Source organism: Ananas comosus, linkage group 3 (genome assembly GCF_001540865.1).
Source record: "Ananas comosus cultivar F153 linkage group 3, ASM154086v1, whole genome shotgun sequence".
Classification (NCBI taxonomy): Eukaryota; Viridiplantae; Streptophyta; class Magnoliopsida; order Poales; family Bromeliaceae; genus Ananas; species Ananas comosus.
The window spans coordinates 10984616-11008546 of record NC_033623.1 but is presented as its reverse complement, the minus strand read 5'-3'; the positions used below and the strand labels follow the sequence as shown (position 1 = coordinate 11008546).

The 23931-nt window shown below is 35.0% G+C and overlaps 4 protein-coding genes across 9 annotated transcripts; 2 read left to right on the top strand and 2 right to left on the bottom strand.

Annotated features, from left to right (window-relative positions):
- LOC109708321 (pre-mRNA cleavage factor Im 25 kDa subunit 2) lies at positions 1851-5874 on the bottom strand. Its single transcript, XM_020230032.1, has 7 exons — positions 5641-5874; positions 4912-4957; positions 3790-3883; positions 3601-3674; positions 2832-2918; positions 2639-2749; positions 1851-2274 (listed from the first exon to the last, which is right to left on the bottom strand). The coding sequence occupies exons 1-7, from the start codon at positions 5757-5759 to the stop codon at positions 2203-2205; spliced, it is 603 nt and encodes a 200-aa protein (XP_020085621.1). The 5' UTR covers positions 5760-5874; the 3' UTR covers positions 1851-2202.
- Positions 9072-14695, top strand: LOC109707748. 5 transcript variants are annotated; one of them, XM_020229267.1, is made up of 13 exons: positions 9072-9220; positions 9345-9531; positions 9772-9846; positions 9940-10041; positions 10462-10502; positions 10691-10804; positions 11354-11468; positions 11583-11773; positions 11848-11964; positions 12750-12830; positions 13062-13300; positions 13453-13492; positions 13973-14695. In XM_020229267.1, the coding sequence occupies exons 1-13, from the start codon at positions 9182-9184 to the stop codon at positions 14540-14542; spliced, it is 1911 nt and encodes a 636-aa protein (XP_020084856.1). In that variant the 5' UTR covers positions 9072-9181; the 3' UTR covers positions 14543-14695. The 5 variants fall into 5 exon arrangements, with proteins under 5 accessions (XP_020084856.1, XP_020084857.1, XP_020084855.1 ...); XM_020229268.1 differs by having other exon boundaries at positions 9330-9494; XM_020229266.1 differs by having other exon boundaries at positions 9330-9531.
- On the top strand, positions 15627-17127 carry LOC109707390 (LIM domain-containing protein WLIM2b-like). The gene is made up of 5 exons (XM_020228626.1): positions 15627-16027; positions 16188-16287; positions 16384-16415; positions 16527-16616; positions 16692-17127. The coding sequence occupies exons 1-5, from the start codon at positions 15893-15895 to the stop codon at positions 16962-16964; spliced, it is 630 nt and encodes a 209-aa protein (XP_020084215.1). The 5' UTR covers positions 15627-15892; the 3' UTR covers positions 16965-17127.
- On the bottom strand, positions 17279-20892 carry LOC109707389 ((+)-neomenthol dehydrogenase-like). Of its 2 annotated transcripts, none has more exons than XM_020228624.1 (5): positions 20781-20892; positions 19603-19846; positions 19329-19400; positions 18818-18988; positions 17279-17862 (listed from the first exon to the last, which is right to left on the bottom strand). In XM_020228624.1, exons 1-5 carry the CDS (start codon positions 20822-20824, stop codon positions 17482-17484), a joined length of 912 nt encoding a protein of 303 aa, XP_020084213.1. In that variant the 5' UTR covers positions 20825-20892; the 3' UTR covers positions 17279-17481. The 2 variants fall into 2 exon arrangements, with proteins under 2 accessions (XP_020084213.1, XP_020084214.1); XM_020228625.1 differs by lacking the exons at positions 18818-18988; positions 19329-19400 and adding exons at positions 18074-18244; positions 18647-18718.

Genomic DNA, 23931 nt, shown 5'->3' with positions numbered 1-23931 from the left:
TTAACTATTGTCCGAAGCAGGTAAAGAGTATGTAACCAGAGCAGGCCACATCCACAAAGAAAAAAAAACTGATTCTTGCAAAGAACATACCACTAGGAAACGATATCTCACCAATTTACTAATCCATGGAAGAATATATTTAGCACGTATTTAGCACGCATGATAAAACATTATAAAGAAATAATGTAAGAGGGTATTTATTTCACATGTACTTGATTGTCTTCTACCGAGCCTTGTTATGGAAGAATATCCAGGAGTAGAAGAATAGAATCTCTATTTTAACATAAGCCAAATCGATAAATTTTACGTAGAGAAACTGATTTCCACAATGTATAGTTGGAGGACTTGATGTTAACTCATGACCTAAATGCCAGCTGCAGTAATGGCAGGATGTAATACTAAAAAAGGACAATTTGCTCATCCATAATCACATGAAATGGCTAATATTGCTTTCGACCTCCGAATTGAGTGAAGTTGCTTACGTAGAAACAAATTTGTACTTAACTCTCGCTCCGCATAATGCGCATGCGGGTCTTGTTCCACGAAATTTTCCTTCCATATTAATCAAAACACAAGGTTAGCAATTGGAGAAGACCAACTTATACCATTGTTATGCTTTGCACAGTCCTTTTCTTTTTGAAGGGACAATATTTAATTTCCAAAAATGGCTTTGCGAGATAACAGAGACGAATCCAACAAGGCTAAGCATAAAAGTTGAGTATCGAAAACCAAAGAGCACCAGAAACAACAAATAAAAAAGGAAAAGATATATGCACATAGCTACTAAACAACCACCAACAATTATTCTATCTACAAACTTGACTGTGATATCTCCTATATCAGTAGCGCGCTTCTCCCGGAAAAATACCTACCAAACTCTTCCGCTTTTCGCAGTAGTAACTCCCAACCAGAGAAAAGAAACTGAACATCACAAATTCCTGCTAATGAAAACCTGATTCTCTTAATCCTACAATAAAATATACAATATGCACACAAACCTCAGTGTGTTCCTACTCTTGGCAGTCAACAAAAAGAAAATCGTATGGATTTCCATCAAAAACAAACGTGATTTGAATTGACGCGCAAATGAAGTCTGCACACCAAACATAGGATGACTTTCTAGATCTTTACGTCTTAAAATATATCAACTATGTTGAAATCACAAATAAAACAAATGCAGCATTACTTGCATTAAGTGAACTATCAAAGGAGTGGGTAACTCGTGAGATCCCTATGGGGCTAGTTGCTAACAACAAATATTTTAATGGAAGCACAAATCCGAAAGAGAGTATTTGTCCTTCAACATTTTGATAGGTTTTAAAGAGAATTTACAACAACCAATGAACCTTAATCAACATGGCATGAAAAAGACCTTTTCTCTTTAATTTTGTAATTCTAAATTTGCAACATTCCGAGGGCCAAACCTAGCCAAATCAATGTAAAGGACGGAGTCAGGAACTGTATTCCATACTGCTGGTTTACCTTTGAGAAAACCCATTCAGAACTTAGAACGGTGGGCAACTGGCTGCTATCATTGTGTTCCCTCGCAATAAAAGGTACATTAAAGAGCATAAAAACAAGAATGAAATTAAATAAGTGGAACAGCAATCGAGCCTTTGATGGAGATTAGGTACTTTATTGGGTTAGCATGATCCTGTAAACCGTTTTAGGAGTCCCATGGAAATAAAACGCTTCTTAACTCGCACCGAGCTACATGTTAGGCAAATACATCAGTCGGTGATAAATTTCCACACAAGGAATATATCAAGACTCCGAGATATGGCTCTTTTTCTTGAGTGAAAATCGAAATTCAAGGAGATATCTCTTGTCACCAACATTAAGCAATTTGCTTTCCAAAAGAAAAATTTCTTAAAGGGGGGACGGAAAAAGAAAAATATCATCCATTTTACATGATAATAATGTACTTTCTATCAAATACATGCAAGTCTCTAGTCTCTACCAACATCTACAACTTCATTTTCGCCTCTCTAAGATACAGCTCAAAATATGTGGCATCCAACTGAAAGTGTAAATACGTTACAAATCATCACGCAGATTTATCAGTACATTAATTCATATATGACTACTTTCAGATAACAAAAGGTTAGTTAGGAAGCAGCATATGATAAGGCAGGACATGCTTCGCTCATGCTTTTCGTCTACCTGCAGCTTTACGATATCTATCCTTCAGCTTCACCCATTTCAGGCATTAACCATGTTGAACTGGAACCTTGACAATTGTTGTGGAATTGTTGATATAACAGGTCCATATCGCTGTCCATAACAATAACAATTACAGAAATAATTAATTATCATGAAAATCAACCGATAGACCATTTAGATTCAATTAAAGAGTTAGTAAATCCAAATGATCATGGGAAATCTTGTAAAGGACAAGACTTATGAGGTGATTCCAACTACAAATCCCTACGTGAACAGCCTAATCAGGCATTGAATGTACAATAATGCAATAAATACAGACATGATCTCTTTACATGCCATTATTTAAACTTCAATTACACAGCAAGATGGGCAACAATGCAAAACAAAAAACTATGAAATGATAAGTTTTACTTTATGACAATATGGATCATGAAGCGTAGCTACATTGAACTGGGCTGTAGAACACCGGGCATACCTGAACATTGTCATAGAGCTCAAACAGTGGAACAGCAAGCAATTTCAAGTTCCTGGGAACAGCAAAATATTCCCTTTCCGACAGGTGAACAAGAAACAGCTTTTTGCACTCCTGAAAATGGAAACATAATTTTATTTCAGAAAAAGCAACCAAACGTCAAAATTACTAGTGCTAAGCTTCACCTATAGCTTACTTTGGGTTTTGTAATGTGGGGCGGACAATAAGGATACATAACAGTCTCAAAATTTGGCCTCCACCACACTGCAACACACTCACCTACCTGCAAGAAGTAGAAGGGGATGTATAAGGTTTGATAATGTTAGCTCTTTAGATTTGTATTCCAACACACTGACGGTTTTCCTATGGCCCCTCACTCTGACAACTAGAAATATGTACATAGATGAATAATTTTTGCCAAATACAAACTGCAAAAATCCATAAATGGCAGCACGCTACAACAAAACCCAGAAGCACTAATTTATAGCAGATGAAATTGGTGCAGATAGAAATTAAGAACAATGCAACTGTATTATTTAACAATCATACAACTAAATATCATTTACTACACAGCGGGGAAATGCATCTAACAGCCTTATAAGAAACCCAAGAGGAAAAAACCTAGCAATAGACAGCCACAGAAGGCAGTCACACTTTTAAGATCTCATTAACCATTCCGAAACCATTTCTCATTCCAAGATCTTCTCAGTGAAAACAGTTAAAAGGTCCGCTAACAGAGTATAGTTGAAGATCAAGCCACTGCCGTTCCCTATAAGAAAATGATGGCCTATAGAGATCAGACTTAAAAGTGAAAAATATCAGGCAACTTCAGTGGTTTATAACTTTTAAGCTTTGTACAGCTGCACTGATCAAATCAGACATCAATAGGAATGCAGCTTATAACCTTTCAACATTGATATCTAATTCCCATTAACCAGACTAAAAGTAGCATTTGCATGCCATACCTGCCAGTTTGGCTGATGGGCTGGTGAATTAGCAGCAAGTTTGCTAGACAGTTTTCTTTTCAAACCTTCAATTTCTGTCAAGTTACAGACAACTTAGTCCATTTAAGAGATAAGCAACTTAAAAGAGTACACTGTTCTCAAGTGAGCTCAAACTATCCATAAAATAGCAAAAAATTTCATTCATCCCACCATTTTCTCCAGGCTTCAAGCGTCCACCAGGAAGTTTGCAAAAAGTGTTACCAATTTGGAGTAGCAATATGTGGGGATGATTGTGCTCCTGCACCTGCATATCAAGCTAAACTTACTATCTGCATAATAGAACTAATAGGAGAAACAAACTAATTAAATTCTCATTAAGACCACTAATTACAGTATCAAAACTACCCATCAATTGTCAGTTTCTTTAATTATGCCTTCCTAATATGAAGTAAAAAGTTTATTGAAACTACTCAACTTGATGTACATTGAATTAGATGCAACCATAACATATGTACAGTAAGAAAACCATTAAAAGTGCAACTATAAACCAAAGATGAGTTTTGTCTAAACGAGGTGTTCAATCACTGAGCCGAGCAACGTGGGTCAAGCAGTCAATCACTTAGGTAATGCAAGATTACTTTCCATAACGGCTGTATCATTATATGTTGCTAAAAGTGCCAGAATGGTACAAAAGGCATGACGCTGTGAAGGTAGCATAGAACGTGACTGCACATATGCTTTTGTGCCAACTGCCATCAATTTTCTATCTTCTGATCACATCCTGATTTGGCCAACCAAAAGGTTTGTAGATTTTCAAGTGGCCTACAAGCAATTTCATGAGAAAGCGAACTCATCATGCACAAAGGAGAGATCCCAAAGGAAGACTTAATGTTCCTCATTCCACAAGGAAAAACCTCAGACCCCTTGGTTTGTTGACAGATTATGATGGACCAATCAATTGAAGCGCATCACCCAAACAACATGTAAGCTATTTCAAATTAGTAACTCCATATAAAACAAGAACAACTTGTTTCTTCCAACTCGCTGGGAGATTTTAATTTTTTTTTTTTTGTGCACATATCAGTTGCCAAATGCCGAATGGTGGAGGTTGAACAGCACTTCTGATTTGAATAACAAAATCAGAGGGATAATATAAACATTCATTGAAAGTAAATACAATTATGTCCTTAATATTTCGTTATTAGAAAAAGGAGACCTGATAAAGAGGATGCTTATCAACATATAAGATATAAGAATAAATAAAGCTACGATTTTGCAATAATAGTGGAAAGAATAAACCATATTAAACATGTTCAAGATTTACGTACTAACCAGGAGAATCGCTTCAACACTTGTCCGCATTCCTTCTTTCATGTAACTGGCACCAGAAACAAAAAGTACAAGCTTTCATGAACCAAATGTGAGAAAATATCACAAAGTTTTGCATTCTGTAGTACAAAGATCAAATTTTGGGCCAGTATGATATTCCCACCAGAATTTTAGCTATAATTCGGAGATTAATCTGTTCATTACATCCAATCAATGTACAGAAAACAAGAACTGGGGAAAAAATCACGAATTATAAATCAATCCTGCAAAAGCGTTCTTTGGTTTACAAACTACGCCCACATCGCAAAAAGTTCACGATATCGCGACTTTATGGCGTTCAAGAGCATAGGTCCCAAAATCTAATGCTGCAAAAATCACGAATTATAAATCAAGAAAGAGCCATTCCAATCACCCGCAAAGGGGTTCTTTGGCTTACGAACTACTCCCAGATCGCCCAAAAAAAAAACAAAAGAAGATCGCGAGATCGCGACTTTACGGCGTCGAAGAACAACGGCCCCACAATCTAATGCCATCGCTTGAGGTATGATCTCGAGATGAGAGAGAGCAAGAGAGAGAAAAAACTAGGGTTTTTCTTCCTCCGACTGGTGCTTTCTTGGATCTTTCACATATGCAAGCTAGGGTTTACGAGGGTTTATTAATTGGGAGAAAAAATTCAAACAAAAAAACAAAAAAAAAAAAGTAAAGGGAGAGGAAAGAGAGAGAGAGACGCACTTGACTTTCATGCGGGCGAGGCGATCAGCGACGGAGGTGTCCTTCTCCATCTTGGGCTCCTTCGTCCCGAACGTGTAGCTCGAGAGCGGGTACGTGTTCACCACCGTAGAAACCCCCATCCCCACCCCTCTCTCTCTCTCTCTCTCTCTCTCTCTCTCTCTCTCTCTCCACAAACTCCTCTACAGAGTTCTCTTCTCGCCTCTTTCGCCGCTCCTCTTCCCTCTAGAGTCTCGCCGCCGAACAGGGTTGGGAGAAAGAGTTAAAAAATAAATTTAAACAAAAGGTTAATTGCATACATGTCCCTGGCAATATAGTAAATAATAAATATATACCTATAAAGTTCAAATTTTATATATTATTCCTACAAAACTTATGATGTTTTCAAATATATTCCTACCGTTTGAATCCGTTAGAAAAATATAGTTAACCATAGGTTAAATATTTAACCCTAGTTAGTTAATGAGATGAATTGATCCTTTTATCTCTTTTCAATTAACAATTAAGATGTTTGAAGAGGCATATTTATGATGGCAAAAATATCATTTTACTTATAAAATAGACGGCGTTTTAATTTTTAACAAACTAAAGAGATATATTTGAAAACATTAAAACTTTTGTAGGAACAATATATGAAAGTTAAACTTTATAAAGATATATTTGTAATTCAGCAGGAATCTGTATAAAATTAATCATAAAAAAAGGTTTAAAATGTATAATACGCCTACATCCGAAATTTGGGCATGTTTGTTTGGATGAAAGCGGGGTGGAAGTGGATAGTGGGAAAGTCGTTTTTATCATAAACAATCACTTTCATTGTTTGGTTCGTCGTAAAACAGTTATGGTCGAAACTCGAGCTAATCTAAAACGGCATAATTGATTTCGACTTATTATGGGCCGAAGTCAATTATGATGCAAAAAGATGAAGAAGAAGTGATAAAATAATATACTAGATAAAGATAGTTATATTTAAATATTTTTAATTATGATATTAATTATTTTTTTATTCAATTGACATATTTAAAATATGATAAAAATTGATTAGTTAAATTTTAATATTTTTTTATTTAGTTTGTACAATTAAAATATGATAAAAATTAATTAATTAAGTATTAATATTTTTTTACTTTATAATTTTATTGTTGTATTACTATAGTTTATATATAAAATAATTTTGTTGTTTTAAATTAAATTTTAATTATATAAAATATAATTATATTATTTTATTTATTAAATTATTTATTATTTATATATAAGTTATAGTTTTATATCATACTCATCCTCCCAAATAAAAAGTAGAACTAATGAAATTTACTTTTATAACTACGAAACAAATGTGAAAGTAGTTTTCACCGAAAACTATTTCAATCCAAAATTCACTTCAACTAAAAGTTTAATTTCGGTGAAACAAACATGCGCAAAGAGAGTGTATTTTCACATTTTGTCCAACTCATTACTCTATAATAATTCATACGGGTTCTTGCATTAAAAAAGTGTATGATGTTTTTTTTTTTGGTGTACATGTATCATCACTCTTAATTTGGCTTATTTTGTTTATAATAATGGTAAAAATTCTAATAAAATCAAAATAAACACTCATAAAAGATACATGAATTTTTTAAATTGTTAATAGAATAAACTAAATTAAACCTTAGACGGATAGTAAATTAAAAAATGGTAAATCAAAAAATGAAAGAATGAAAAGTTTAGTGACTGAATTTCAAAACGTTTTAAAGTTTAGGGTTGTGTATTTATTTTAACTTGCACAAGTTGACGATTTTAGCCTTTGCTGGAAAGACGGCTCGGGGGCATTGGAACGAATAATTCTGCTTGGACCTGGTCCACCATGGACCGGCCCTAAAACTTATCGCAAAGATCTTAAACACGTCCCAATGCACTTTATATTTTAAGGACTTAAAATTTTGTGACACGCAGTAGTCTTTTAAATATCTTTAATTTTTTAAAATTATCAAATATCCTCAAAAGTAATTTTTAAATAAATATAACATTTCTTATTAGAGTGGCGCCTCAATCGGATATTATTATATTATATTAAATCTGAATTGTAGAGAATTGTTTACAAAAAGTTTAAAATGATATAAATTTACGATAATTTATATGTAAATTGTTTATCTCTATTGAGATTGAAGTTACACGCCTGTCCAAAATACAAGACCATTCACTGCCACACCTGCGGTAGCGGGGGATCCATTTTGTTGGGATGCATTGCAAGCAACCTAATGTGCAGAATTTTCTTTCACGAAAGTGTATTCTCGACTAACATGGCGGACCAGGTCCAGACCCACTACCCATTAGCATACGCCAGTTTTCCGCTGCAGCGTGTGAGAATTGAACTCCACTAAAAAGCCAAGTTTATCCTATTCCAAAGTTGTTCAAAACCATCTCTACTTTGATTTCCATTATAAATATTATTATTAGGGATAATTATCTATATATATCCCTCCAAATTTTAGAAATATCTTTTTTTTTTCCCTTCTTTTCAATATATTTCTCGTATATTTCTCCGTTATTCTAAAGTATTTATATAATTACCACCCGTTAAACTAATTTAGGTTAAATATGGGTTAAATATCTAGAATTTAAAAAAATTAAAATGCCTCTTTTATCCTTAACTTAAAGACAAATAAGAAATATTAGTGATGATAGAAGGGTATATTTAAAAAACTAAAAAATTAAAATACTTTTTGTATCCCTAATTTAAGGACAAATAAGAAAAATTAGTGCCGGTGAAAGGATATTTTTAGATAACAACTATTGTTAACAATTCATTAACATAATTTAACTCTAGTAATATATTTGAAATAAGTAAAAATGTAAAGAGTAAATAAAAAATTCAGAAACTTTTTGAAAATATATAAGTAATTGCCCTTTATTATTATTATTATTATTAGGGAAAACTTCAAAAACCCCCCTTGTGGTTTCACACTTTTTCACTTTAGTACCCTGTGGTTTAAAATGTATCAAGTTAGTACTCCGTGGTTTCTCACTTTATCACTTAAGTACCCTGTGGTTTAAAGTGTATCAAGTTAGTACCCTGTGGTTTTGCACTTTATCACTTTAGTATCCTGTGGTTTTAATTTTGTATCAAGTTAGTACCCTATAGTTTTTTAAATCACAAGGTACTAAAGTGATAAAGTGAGAAACCACAGGGTACTAATTTGATACACTTCAAACCACAGGATACTAAAATAAAAAAGTGCGAAACCACAGGGAGGTTTTTGAAGTTTTCCCTTATTATTATTATTATTATTAGGGAAAACTTCAAAAACCTCCCTGTGGTTTCTCACTTTTTTATTTTAGTATCCTGTGGTTTAAAATAAAAAAGTGCGAAACCACAGGGAGGTTTTTGAAGTTTTCCCTTATTATTATTATTATTATTATCATCGTCATCATCATCATTTATTCAACTACAATGAACTACTCTTTGAGACATTAGTTTTTTAAATTTTTTTTTTTTGTTAAATATCTGTTGTTGGTGGGTCTTTACTACGAATCTTTTGTGTATTGTGAGCTGTAAGATCGAATGGATAAAGACGAGCTCTTCAATTGCGAGATCAAACTGGTAAGCATGATGCTCTCTCTATGTTGCTAATTGTGTTCTGCTTCTGATTGAAACAAGAAAAACCCTAATTTAATCACTTATTGTTATTGTTATCTTTTTAATTTGGTAGAGAAATGATCCTCAGAGGCACAAGGATAGGGTTTATGTTGGTTGCGGAGCAGGATTCGGCGGGGATCGGCCTTCGGCGGCGCTTAAATTGCTTCAAAGAGTCAAAGAACTCGACTACCTTGTTCTTGAATGCCTGGCCGAGCGGACGCTGGCCGATCGGTACAAAGTAATGATGTCCGGCGGAAAAGGGTTCGACCCTCGAAGTACGCCGTTTCACTCATTTTATGACTTGATCAATTAAATTCTTAATATTTTTGCATGTTAAAAGTTTTTCATTGATCAATTGACGCTTTTTATGTTGCAAATTTATTTGCAGACATATACATACTTAATATAAAGCTTGGTTTATCGGGGTTCATTGAAATATATCATTAGTTATTGTTCGGATCATTTCTGATGCTAGTTCCATCTATACTTATGCTGTGAATTATGTAACTTTGCAGTAAGTGAGTGGATGACACTGCTTCTACCTTTGGCGGTGGAGCGAGGAGTCTGTATAATTACCAATATGGGTGCAGGTAATAATCTTCTCGATTTTGATTGTTTTGTTCCAGAAGCCATTGTTTTCTGATCGATATTTCTTTTTCCCTGTATGCACTCTTGATTGAAAGTGGACCCGCTCGGTGCGCAGAAAGAAGTGCTAGATGTTGCGTGCAATCTAGGACTCGAAATAACTGTCTCGGTAGCTCATGAAGTTCCTCTTGCAAAATCTGGTAAGACTTTCAAACAAGAAAATGTCGGATCGTTGGCGCTAGTCATTACTCTCAAAAGCTCGAGCTATTAAAAATATGCAATCAAATTCACTTAAAGCGTACAGACACAGCACCCATGGTTCTCGATTGCGACTCGGCCCCACCAGCCTCACGTCACTTTGAACATAACTCAGCCCAACCCGGCCTCCCGCTATTTCGAACGTGACTCGGCTCAACTTGGCCTTCGGTAGCAAGCCAGGACGCTGGTCCCTTTAAGCAAACAGAAAACATCGATAGAAAGTAGCTCAAAGCTACTTTCTCTCTCTCTCTCTCTCTCATTCCAATTTTTTGTTGGACAGCTCTTTGCATCTGAATTTTATTATTCGAGGAGTCAAGTGATTTTTCCTGTGACTGCTTTAACCGGATTTTCTATTTTTGCAGAATATCCTCAGTCATCTGAAGGATCTACAAAATTAAGAGAGGTAAATCCTGATCTCCTTAATGTATGATTTATTTTTCAAGTTATGGCAATATTTGTTTATGCTTTAGTCGATCAGCGATAACACTGCTAGGCTGCTAGACATCATTAGTGAATATTTTCAAGCAGAATATGCCGTGTCAATTTTTTCGGCAACCATTGCCCTTATGTTTCATCTTCTTTTATGCGAAGGGCAAGAGTACCTACCTGGGAGCAGCTCCTATTGCTTATTGCCTAGAGAAGTACAAACCACATGTAGTCATCACCTCCCGAGTTGCTGATGCTGCACTCTTCCTAGCTCCAATGGTAAGTTAATCATATCAATTCTTAAGCTTGTACATATTTTATATTTTTCAGCTGTTAAATTTTTCTTTTCCTTGTTTGTTGTATTGTAAATTATGTAGATGAATTGTTTGCAAACTTTTGATAGAAATAAAGCCATTTCCTGTGTTAAATCTGGAAGTTGATGGCACTACTTTATTTTATTTTATTTTCTGGGATCAGTTTTTCTGGATACTTTTGCATGATGATTTCACTGTTTTCTATTCATCTAGAAGCCTCTACATATCATAGATAATTAATGGCAGTGAGAAATGTAGCGTTTTGTATTGCTACTTGGTCGTGCTTTTGAAAGGGACATGACATCTTATCTCAGGAGTTCCATATCTCTTCTTCTTGCGTCATGCCCGAATTGTGCTGCATAAGAAAATGTTAGGGGTGCTTACAAGTCTAGTCCACCAGTGGTGGCAACTTGATGTAATGGGCCTTTGATTACCTGGGCTAAAGTATGTAAACCTAAGTTACTAATAAACACATACTAGTCAGTGAAATACTCATGTTATTTGTCATAACAAGGTCTACGAATTAGGTTGGAACTGGAATGACTATGAACAACTGGCCCAAGGCTCTTTAGCTGGTCATCTTTTAGAGTGTGGTTGTCAACTTACAGGAGGATACTTCATGCATCCAGGTACAAATGGTGTAACTAAGACAAATATTTACTTCCTCTACGTATATTTATCTTTCTACAGTGTGCTAATGGTGCAATGCTAATAGTGCAATCTATGTATTCAAAAATAAGCAGGAGATACGCACCGTGATTTTCCTTTTGAACAGCTTCTAGATTTATCTCTCCCATTTGCTGAAGTAAGCTTCAAGGGGGAAGTATATGTAGCAAAAGCAGATGGGAGTGGAGGTGTTTTAAACTTCAGCACTTGTGCAGAGCAGCTTCTGTATGAAGTTGGAGATCCTGGACGGTACATTACTCCTGATTTGGTGAGGTCAAATGCCAATTTTTCTCTTTAGTTGAATCTTGTAGTTAGAATTGCTACTAAAATGTTCTTAATCAGGCTATAGATTTGAGTAATGTGAACTTCCGCCCAATATCAAATGACAGAGTTGTGTGCATTGGGGCAAAGCCGTCAAGTGTACTTTTCCCTGAAAAACTTCTGCAGTTAGTTCCAATGGTACGCCATGCTTTATAATTGTAATGAATAGTAAATAACAATTGATGTTATGTTATCGCTGTGATGATACTTCTTTTCTGTGATAGAGGTACCTTTTTCAGTTAACTTGTGATTCATATTTATTAGAAGTTTTATTGGGAAAATATTTATACTAGAGAACAACAATAAGCGTATTAGAATGTGGAGAGATATCACAAAGTTTAATATGTGATAACTACAAGAAATATTGCTTGGTTTACTTCTAAAAATGGTACACTAAATTCAGGTGTTTGAACCCAATTGTGGGATGACATGAAAGAAAGCAATCATTAACTAAGGTATTTAGATCGTCTGGAAATTTTGTTAGCCATAATTGCTTGGCGAAATTGTACTGTTGATTCTTTGATAAACTCTAGCTGACGGTATGGGAAATTGAAAGTGCAAGTATAATTTTGGAGAGGAAGTAAGTACAAATTATGTTTGTTAATAGGATTTTGTCCATTCTTTCTGCTTGAAAGATTCACCCAGGTTGTCATTTCTAACATTGACAATATGGATCTTTTTTTCTTTTCTTTTTTTTTGTTGGATCTAACATCCTCATCAGCTCATTGTTGACTTTCAAAGATGTCCAAATCCTCTGAATTTTATTTATCTGAAATCTTAATGAATCAGATACATTACACTGCACATTTTCTTTCACTAAGATATCATTTGAAAATATTGACCTCTGAAGTTTATTATGATGTAATGCCACAGTACCTGGCTTTTGAAACTTCATGACAATATAGTTGTAAAATGTCCTTCAGGATTGTGGATGGAAAGGTTGGGGAGAGATCTCCTATGGAGGACCTGGATGCGTAAGGCGTGCTCAAGCTGCAGAATATCTGGTGCGTGAGCTCATCATAAACTTGAATAAGCTATTGTTCTTAGCATTATCTTATTCCGTTTAATTGTTCTGAAGATGAGCATTTGTTTTGTGACTTCCTTTGCATCATCTCCCTATCATGCATAGCCTTCAGAGACGCAGAGTATGGGCAAAGCTAAATATTGCGCTTATAAGTTATCATTTTAGTAATCCACCTATAAGGTAAGGTAATACATGCCTATGTTCCTTTTAGGTTAGATCATGGATGGAAGAAGCAGTACCAGGAGTTAAAGATCATATGATCTCTTACGTTGTTGGATATGACAGCCTGAAAACTGGAAAGATTGATAAAGACACTTCATCAACAGAAGAAGTTTTGGATGTTAGACTTAGAATGGATGGTTTGTTTGAGCTCGAGGAGCATGCTATTCGCTTTACCGAAGAGTTCATAGCTCTCTACACAAATGGACCAGCTGGTGGTGGCGGTATTAGGTAGAGATTACTGAGTGCCCCTCGTCCATTTTTGTGTAAATGGAATGCATGGAACTTATGATTGAATTGCTCTAACATACTGGCTGAATTCTGTTCATTTCTTTTAATTGCCGGTTAATAGTATTTCTGAGTTCTTTTTCCCCTAAATGCAGCACCGAACACAAGAAAGAGACGATTCTTCAAAAAGAACTGGTATGGTAATCATTTTGACTGAAAAAGAAGTATCTCATTTGTTCTCCTGGCAAGTGATTTAGAAACTATTAGTATGAGGAAAATGTCTACCGTTTGTCACTGCCTCTTCACTAGAGACAACTTGTTTATGTGATAAAATTTTCATCTGATTTTTTTCTGGTTCAGGCATGATTTCTTGATTGACAGAACATAATGAAATTGTGCGCTTTTCTAACATCAGTATGGATTTAAAACATAATAGGTTTTGCCTTTTTGTCTCGAATGATTGTAGAGTTTTCATGTTATGCCGCAGTGATGCTTTTTTCCTTGCGATACATAGAATACCTGGAGATAGCAGTATAATAGTTTGATAATTCTGATTAATATTCTAGGATCATTGAAGTACAATGCCTTTTCAATCTCATTATTGGTAAATGATCTTTGTTTCTTAATGCTAATCAACAGAGACTAATCATATCCAAATGCTTTTATTATGCCTAGGTCGATAGGGAAAATGTTTTCTGGCGAGCGAATATGAAACGGACAAACATTCTGGATCAGCAAAACCACAATGACGTGGATGAGACTAGAGTTCAAATCCTCATCATGGAACAAGATAGCAAATCATCTACTCCAGGGGGCAATCATCTATACAGAAAAGTGCTTCCGCCAGTAGCATCTGCTGCTGCCCCAGCAAACAAGAGGATTGCTCTCTATCAAGTAGCCCATAGTAGGACTGGCGACAAAGGAAATGACTTGAACTTTTCTTTAATTCCTCACTTTCCTACTGATCTTGAGAGGCTTAAAAAGGTGGTCACACCAGATTGGGTGCAGAATGTTGTTTCGGCTCTCCTCGATGCTTCTCTGTTTTCTGAACATAAAATTCAGCAAAGTGAAGATCGCCTCAAGCAGGTGAGGGTGGAGATCTACGAAGCTCCGGGCATCCACTCTCTAAATGTTGTGGTCCAGAATATTCTGGACGGAGGAGTTAATTGTTCTAGAAGAATAGATCGGCACGGGAAGACCGTGTCTGATCTTATCTTAAGCCAAGAAGTTGTTTTGCCTCCTTGATTATGCATGGTTTCTATGCCCGGCTATGCTTTCAACATATGCCCGGAATAAACAGAAGGTTATGTAGATATTAGAAGGTAGGCCATGTAATTCGACATAACATTATGATGTGTTATGAATTTTTTAATAATATGGATGGCTTATCCATGCGCATGTGCTTGCCCTTCCCTTTTTCTCCTTCTGTTGATGTGATTGTGTCTGTTGAATCATAAACATAGCAAGCATGATATTCTTTTGAACCTTTCCAATTCTCAAGCAGAGGAAGTGATCTGAGCACTATATTCTAGCACAGGCATGCTTACACAGTGATCTGCGCATTTGGTGCACCGTGCAAGTATTATTCAGTATGCGACAACTAAAGCTCTCTCCGACCAGATCAGCCGTCGGTGAGCCCTTGAATGAGATCAGATTGTTGTTTGATCAGATAAAAGAAACAGATTATTCAAGATGAAATTGGTAGGATGATGCCGATGATACTGGAGAGAGGAATGATTTCCTCTCTATGAGTATGTGCTTGTGCGCCAGTGCATGTTTTTGTGTGTTTTGTCTCTATCTTCAGTCTACATGATGAAAAATTGTGCAAGTAATTTTTCTGAGAGTCATCACAACCACAGATACAGATTTGACTGTCAAATAGAAGTTTGGAAGTAAAAAAGCAACAAAACTATGCCAAAGATTCAGAATTTGCAGGACAATTATTTGTAACTATGATTTTCGCTCTTTGTATTAGCTGTATTAATCGTATAAAGTGTCGCAAATGAAGATTGTTTCAACAATGTGCAATCTGAATATAATGAAAGAGTAGATGTTAAGTGACAACTAGTGTAAGGCGCGCGGCTCACATGGCAGACCAGGCGCAGGTAAAAGTTCTCCTCATTTCGAGGTATAGATTATCTTCTGATTGGTGTGGTCCGCGGCGAACATGGTAACCTGGGTTCATGCAGCAGCAAATTCCTAAAACAAGTAGGATTTGCAAAAACCACTCCTTACCCTTCCACCTGCTTGACTTGGTCTTTGCGGTTAAGAGAGCTCATGCATCTCCTATCTTTCCTCCCCAACCCCCACCTCTCCCTCACCACCTCATAGTTTTTGGGCCTCATGCTTTAAAGTCTTCACCTTTGCATTTCCTTTTCCTCCCCTCTCTTCCCTTATATCTGCTGTTAAACGCATTTTGGACAGAGAGAGGCAATCAATCCTTCTATTTATGCACAAGCTCTTATGCTGATAGAGCACTGCAAAACAGCTGCAGCAACATCAGGGATTCGGATTTTGAGGCTCCGACCTTGATCCTGTTGGCTTGTTTGTTGTGTTGAGAAGATCAGGAGTGTTGTTGTTGGTTGAGTCGCCATCATGTCGTTCAGCGGTACGCAGGACAAATGCAAGGCGTGCGACAAGACGGTGCATTTCATTGATCTCCTGTCGGCCGACGGGATCCCGTACCACAAGACCTGCTTCAAGTGCAGCCACTGCAAAGGAACTCTTTCCGTGCGTATCCGCAATGTTTTTTTTTTTTTTTTTTTTTTTTTTTGCAGTTTTGTATACTTTCGATTGCGACATCTTAGATTCTAGTAATAACTGCGAACATGTCAAAAAAAAAAAAGGAAAAAAGAATAGTGAGTTACTTTTATTCATGTTTTATCTCCAGATGTGTAGCTACTCTTCAATGGATGGTGTCCTCTACTGCAAGCCCCACTTTGAGCAGCTTTTCAAGGAAACAGGTTCCTTCTCTAAGAAATTTCCAGCAGGTGAATTTCATTAAATTCAAACTATTTTCTGATTTTTTTTTTTTTAATCTTTCAAATCTCAAGAGCTTATGCCTTCAAATTGGTTCTTTGATTCAGGTGGAAAGTCTGCTGACAAGCAAAATGAACTGGTACATTCAACCTTCTATCTGCCACACCTTTTTAACTAGCTTTGATATATTATTTCCGTAGGTGAAATATATAATTGCTATCTATTCTCATATTATCGCGATCTTAAGCAGTCGAGGACTCCGAGCAAGCTATCTTCCATGTTCTCTGGCACTCAAGATAAGTGTGCAACCTGCAAGAAAACAGTATACCCCTTGGAGAAGGTACACAAATAAAAAGTGTCTGTTATCATCCTATACCAATAATAAGAAATAATCTTAGCTCTTCTTCTTTTTTAGCTGACTGTGGAGGGTGAGTCATACCACAAGACCTGCTTCAAGTGCTCGCACGGCGGCTGCCAGCTCACGACTTCTTCCTACGCCGCTCTCGATGGCATTCTCTACTGCAAGCACCATTTTGCTCAGCTGTTCAAGGAGAAAGGGAGCTACAACCACTTGATCAAGACTGCTTCCACTAAGAAGAGCTCAACCGAGGCCGCGGCGCCTGACGCAGAGGGGGCTGAAGCAGATCCTGCACCGGAAGACCCCTCACCGGACCAGGAAGAGTCATAAAAAGGCCTATGGTTATGCTCAGACTTTTTTTCTCCCTTCAAATTTTTTACCTTACCTTTTCTTTTGCCTATGTAATCATTGGCTTCTCCAGCCTTTTGCTGATTCTTTGCTTCAACAAAAGTGAGATTTATATCAAGGGAAATAAATAACTAACTATCATTCACACATTAGTGCAACAATAAAGTTGGCAATGTTGCTCGCGACGCATTCTTAATCATGTTAAAGCTTAAGAATTTGAGTTTATGAGAGAAAAGATGGCTCATGGACCTTTAATTGAGGCAACAAATAACACAGGATTGCGTTCCTGCGACTAATTTTCACCTCACTGTTACTTGCTTCATAATGTTCATTCTTTCAATTCTACAAAGCAAATATAGATAGCAAACACCAAAGGAAACCACAGGTACGGTATACGTCAAGTTCGTACAAATTTCAACTTGTACAAGTATTATTATCTCTACCAACTAGTTCACGAAGAGAAAAACAAGTTATTATCACGACGAAGTATATTGTAACATTACATAAAGGACGATACTTCGGTCTTATCATAAAAGAGCCCTGAAGGACTACCATGCGGAAGCAAAGCCGCCATTACAGGTCCCTTAGCGCCTTCTTCGACGGGCATAGTACCCGTATTTCCATTGATGTCCGTTTTCACATAGCCTGGATGTACACAGTTTGCACAGATTGCGGGATATTTCTTCGCAATAATCCTCGTATATGCACCCATTGCCGCCTTAGACATGATATAAGACGAGTAGGTAGTTGGCCAGTTATTTTTCGTCAAGTCTCCTACCTTGAAATCATTTAGGAAGGATCGAACCATCTCATCGTTTTTCTCCTCGGTTAAGCGATCTACGTCATCCATTTCTTTCCGGACGCTCTCATTGGGAATGAACTGAAACAATTACAAGAAGAACCAGGTTATAATAGTAGTGAAAAACATCATCAGAATATAAACAGTTGTTACAATAGAGCAGAACATTCAGATAAAAGTACAAAATAATAATTGAAAATATTCAAATTTATCTTAATATCCACAAGAACTTAATGAAATTGGTACTTCTAAATGTCAGTATTGCTGAAAATTACTTTGAGTTGATTCGTACCTGTAACTTCCCAAAATAAGATGAAACATTGACGATCCTCGGTGACTCGGATGATAAAAGACGAGGGATTAATGCCTCTGTTACTCTCTTAACTCCGTAATAGTTCGTGTCCAAACATTCTTCTGCCCATTTGTAGGTCTCTTGAGTCGGGATGTTGGGTATTTCTCTCGTCTAGTTCACGAGAAGAATGAAATTAGTAGTAGATAACAAGAAATCACGTGTTCTCGCTAACTCCACTAACATAATTGATGTAATTCGCGCCAATTAATGTTTAACAGAAAATCATAAATTCACTCTTCAGGCTCTGACGTCGATCCACGAATTTCAGCTACATTTAGTAATACAACAAAATGCGCGACTTCCGAAAGAGATACAAAATTGAAATACACTGATATAACAAGAGAGCAGTAAGCATTAAATCTAACCATTTGGACACATTGTTAGATCTTTCAACTCGAAATCTACGCTATCGACGGTGCATGGCGAAAAGGGTGCATATTCAAATCTCGCATGTACTCACCCTCTATATTTGTCATGTTTCTTGAACTTAAGTAGTTTAAGATAAAATTTTACCTTGCTATTAACAATACAAGACCTAAGCATCTCAAAGTCTGTTGTGGCTCCTGCTATTGCAGCATTGTTCACCTGAAACAAATCAATATATATATATATATATATATATATATATATATATANACTTCTAAATGTCAGTATTGCTGAAAATTATTTTGAGTTGATTCATACCTGTAACTTCCCAAAATGAGATGAAACATTGACGATCCTCGGTGACTCGGATGATAGAAGACGAGGGATTAATGTCTCTGTTACTCTCTTAACTCCGTAATAGTTCGTGTCCATACATTCTTCTGCCCATTTGTAGGTCTCTTGAGTCGTGATGTTGGGTATTCCTCCCGTCTAGTTCACGAGAAGAACGAAATTAGTAGTAGATAACAAGAAATCACGTGTTCTCGCTAACTCCATCACTAACATAATTGATGTAATTCGCGCCAATTAATGTTTCATAAATTCACTCTTCAGGCTCTGACGTCGATCCACGAATTTCAGCTACGTTTAGTGATGCAACAAAATGCGCGACGTCCGAAAGAGATACAAAATTGAAATACACTGATATAACAAGAGAACAGTAAGCATTAAATCTAACCATTTGGACACATTGTTAGATCTTTCAACTGGAAATCTACGCTATCGACTGTGCATGGCTCTTGAACTTAAGTAGTTTAAGATAAAATTTTACCTTGCTATTAACAATACTAGACCTAAGCACCTCATAGTCTGTTGTGGCTCCTGCTATTGCAGCATTGTTCACCTGAAACAAATCAATATATATATATATATATATATATATATATATAATTAGAGAATCATAAAAATTATAAGAAAACATGCAAACGTGCTCATTAGGTTTGTAACAAAAGAATGGCCTTTATAAGAAACAAAAACAACAACTTCATAAAAGAGTGACACTGGTATGTAATAATGATTTCAACTTAGAATGATCATGTATGTACCAAAATGTCGAGCTTTCCGAAAGTGCTTTTGATGAACTCCGATAATGAATCAATGCTGGAATGATCGGTCACATCTAATCGGTGGAAGATTACATCGGAAAGCCCGGATTGTTTGAGCTTTTCTACTGCTTCCAAACCCCTCTTCTCATCTCTAGCAGTTAGTATGACTCTGACTCCATTAGAAGCCAACTGCCTGCATATCTCCAATCCAATTCCTTTGTTCCCTCCTGTTACCACGGCAATCCTAAAAGAGAAAAGAAAATAAAATTAAATAAAACAACTTTTGTAAAGAACAAATTTGTGTAACAAGACTACAGAGTTGCCTAGGATATATTTGGATATCAAAACAAGTCGTTCAGTAACAATTTGTATGTTATCACCTTGTTCGGATACCAGAACAAACTATTCACTGATAGTTTATGCGCTATGAAAATTGCCTTGTGTGATAATAGATTAGGAGTTTGATTTTTTTCATCCATGATTCAATAGGATAATATATTTTGCTTACGAGATAATTTATTTTATTTTAAAACAATGACTCAAAAGTTGAATTTTATATGCCTTTCCGGACACTAAATATCTAGATCCCTCATTTACCAAATATTTCAGCTTCTCAAATAAATAAGAGATACGGTGAACGAAACACAATGTTTACTCATTCAAAAACGAGGCCTATGAGATTTTTCATTTTAGCTCTTGCAAGATTTTGGTGGCCATAATTTGTTATATGATACTGTATTTTACCTGCAAGCTGATTACTTTAGTTTAGAAAAGTATCTTGGAGGCTGAATGTAATGTGTCTTATTAAATATTTAATCAAGTTTCTTGTCTAAGAATACTAAAAGCGTTTTTTTTTGTTTGATAAAAAAATAGCACTCTACTTGCTTCATTTATTCAAGTAATGAATTTAACTACACAGAGTGAGCTAGCAAGGGCCTCAAGAGAAGGAAAAAATCAAAAGAAAAAAAAAAACTAAAAATAAAGATAAAAGAAGAGTAATAAAAAGGTTAAAAACGATCATAGCGTCAAATCGAATATTAAAAAGATGGAGATATCACCCAGCTCGACAGTGAAAGCTTTTTGAATAAAGAAAAAGGATACATTGAATAAAGAAAAAGAATACATCGAATAAGATATTTCGTGTGTTTAGACAGAACATTAGAGTTTGTGAATGTTACCTGTTGGGACTGGGGATCTGATCTTCCTTAGTTTTTGATGCCATATCTGTAGATGTTGTAATCAAGAGAAGGTTTAAGAGAGAGTACTATTGTGATAGCTTCAGGTTCCAAATGGGACTCAATGTGGGAACTCTAGTTTGCCACCAATATATATATATAGCAGGAACATAGGCTAATTAATTAATTAATTAAGGAAATTTCTTTGTTTTTGGCGTCATGTCTTACGCTTCAATCATACTCGATGACTTTTAGAAAAGGGATAATACCTACCTAATATACATTTCCAAACCTTAAAAAGTATCTAATTTATTTCAGATTTTTAAAATTACTTTTTTTATTTTCAAATTTGCCCCTAAAACATGCCCTTAGGGATTTATTGAGAAGATTAGGATTTTCAGAGGGTATTTTAGAAAACAAAGTGTGAATTTCAAAAAATTGAATAATAGTGAGGGGTATATAAAAAATTGTGTTTTTAGAAAAATACTACGTGTTCATTCTATACTGGAATGTATATCTTACGTCCGGTAGATCCAAGAATTTATAAAATTCTTTTAAATTAGTGTTTCAATATTTAAAAAATTTTATTATATGATAAATGAATAACCCTAACTTTTCAAAAACTAGAGCGTAAAATTTACATCTATATGATCGATATACACTTGCATTGCTTTAACATTTATTATTAAAAATAAATTTTATAACTTTTGCAATGACTTTTCGCGCACACACACACTATATATATATATATAGAGTTCGGCTGCTATGCTATCGATAGCACCAAATATTTGGTGCTATCAAGTTTTCTGCCGTTAGATTAATTCCTTTGATTATTTTTATCCGTTAGATTATACTATTCAACCAACTGCCCACTCAACCGTAGGGGGCCCACATCATTCTAACAGCACATTTCTTAATCCAAAGGCTAAAAAACTAATAGCACCAACAACTTAGTGCTGTTAATAGTATTCCAGCCTAATTCTCTCTCTCTCTCTCTCTTATATATATATATATAATATATATGTAGGAGAGAGAAGAAGCGAGAGAGAGAGAGAGAGAGAGAGAGAGAGAGAGAGAAGAGAGTGTCCGGCTGCAATACTTATCCCGAAATTTTCCACCGTAGATTTAATTCTTGATTTTTTTACCTCGTTTGATGATACTATTCACACAACCACCCACCAACCCAAGGCGGGCAAGCCCATCATTCTAACCCGCACATTCACAATCCATGCGCTAAAAAACTAATAGACAATACTTGGTGCTATGATAGTATTCTAGCCTAGTTTTTTATATATATATTATATATATATATAATTGAGCTTACTATATTTTTAAAAGTACAAGTTATGGTGCTTGTAGGATTTTGGCCACTTGTATTAAGAATGTGCTGTTAGGAATGATGTGATCCTTAGGGTTGAGTGAAAGTGTTGGTTGAATAGAGTATGATTTACAACGGCATGATAAATGATGCAAAGCAGATATGATCTCAACGGTAAAAATTTCAAGCACCGAATTGCTTGAAGCTTTATAAGCAGCCATAGTCGGATTCTCTCTCTCTCTTCTGCTATTGTGTTATTAGGAGTACACGAACCCTTATAACTCCTACTTTTTCTAATCAATTGATGGATGGTTAGATGAGAGACAGAAGAAAAGTAGGGAGATATTCAAAAAGAAAAAAAATTAAGATATCCTATTCTTCTCAATTTATCTTCCTCTTCATCTAACCATTTATCAAAATGATGAATGGTTTAGAAAGTTAGGGGAGTATAAGGAACTCTATGCTTTTAATGGACAATAGTCTTTCTCAATCATATAATAATTGTTTATATATATATATAATATATAGAGAGAGAGAGAGAGAGAGAGAGCAGAGAGAGAGAGAGAGAGAGAGAGAGAGAGAGAGAGAATTATACTACTATACTATCGATAGTACAAAGTGTTTGATACTATCGAGTTTTCGGCCGTTGGATAAAAGGATAATTAAAAGGTAGATCTAACAACAGAAAATTCGATAATACCAAGAGTTTGATACTATCGATACTATAGTTAGTTTTTAATTAAAAATATATATATATATTTATTTTTAGAAAGAATATTTTTTTAAAAAAATAATTTCACAAGAAAGTCCTTTTCTTTCGTTTTCCATGTCTTCTTTTTTTGAAAATAAAAATAAAGCTGCAAGCTAAAAATTTTATTTTTTATGAATTTTGTTTTCAAAAATAGTCCTCTATTATTTTTCGAAGAACCAAACGCGGCCGTAAGGATGATTCGATGATTTTATATTAAAATTAATGTGTTGTTTCTAAAATTGTTTATATACTTTTGTGCAATATGAATCATTGATTAAATATTGTTATTTCTATAAAAAATAAAAGGATAATATGTAATATATCTTTCAAAACTTTAAAAATATTTAATATATTTTTGATAAATTAAAATGCCATGATTTATAATTTTTTTTTAAAATATACTCCGAACCTGAGAGTTTATTAATAAAATTTGAAGTTTAGAAAAATATTTGGAAAATAGCAGAGTCAATTTAGAAATTTTGAACAAAAGCCCCTAAAATAAATCTTACTGATAAGAATTGTATTAATATAACGTCATCAATGACCTGTAACATATATGAATCCCCAATAAGAAAGATGACATGGCAAGCTCTCATTTTTTTAGATTTTTCATATTTTTTAATGATGATTTGAAATATAAATATATACTAGTGTAGTGACCCGCGCGATACAGCGAAAAAAAAATATTTTAATAAAAATTTACAAATTAAATAAATAAATAAAAATGTAAATAAGAAAAAAATATATAACCATATTTGATTAGACTTAATAATATGAAAAACACATTAAAAAATATTTAAAANTAGCAAACGAGCTCCATTGCCATCCATTTATTTTCAATAATGGAGCCTATAAATCGACGATCCGCACTGTTGAACGTGATCTATACCACTTGAAATGTTTAGAAATCAAATTTCATACATTTCCGATATTATTTTCTTATCCATCAAGTGACACAAAAATGAACGGCTGAAAATGAATATTCTTTAAAAAATAATGATAGGAGTCTTGTAATAAAGATCAAGGGTATAGATCTTGTTTTAAATAGTTTAAAGAATTTTCAAACAAAAATTCAATTGATTTGG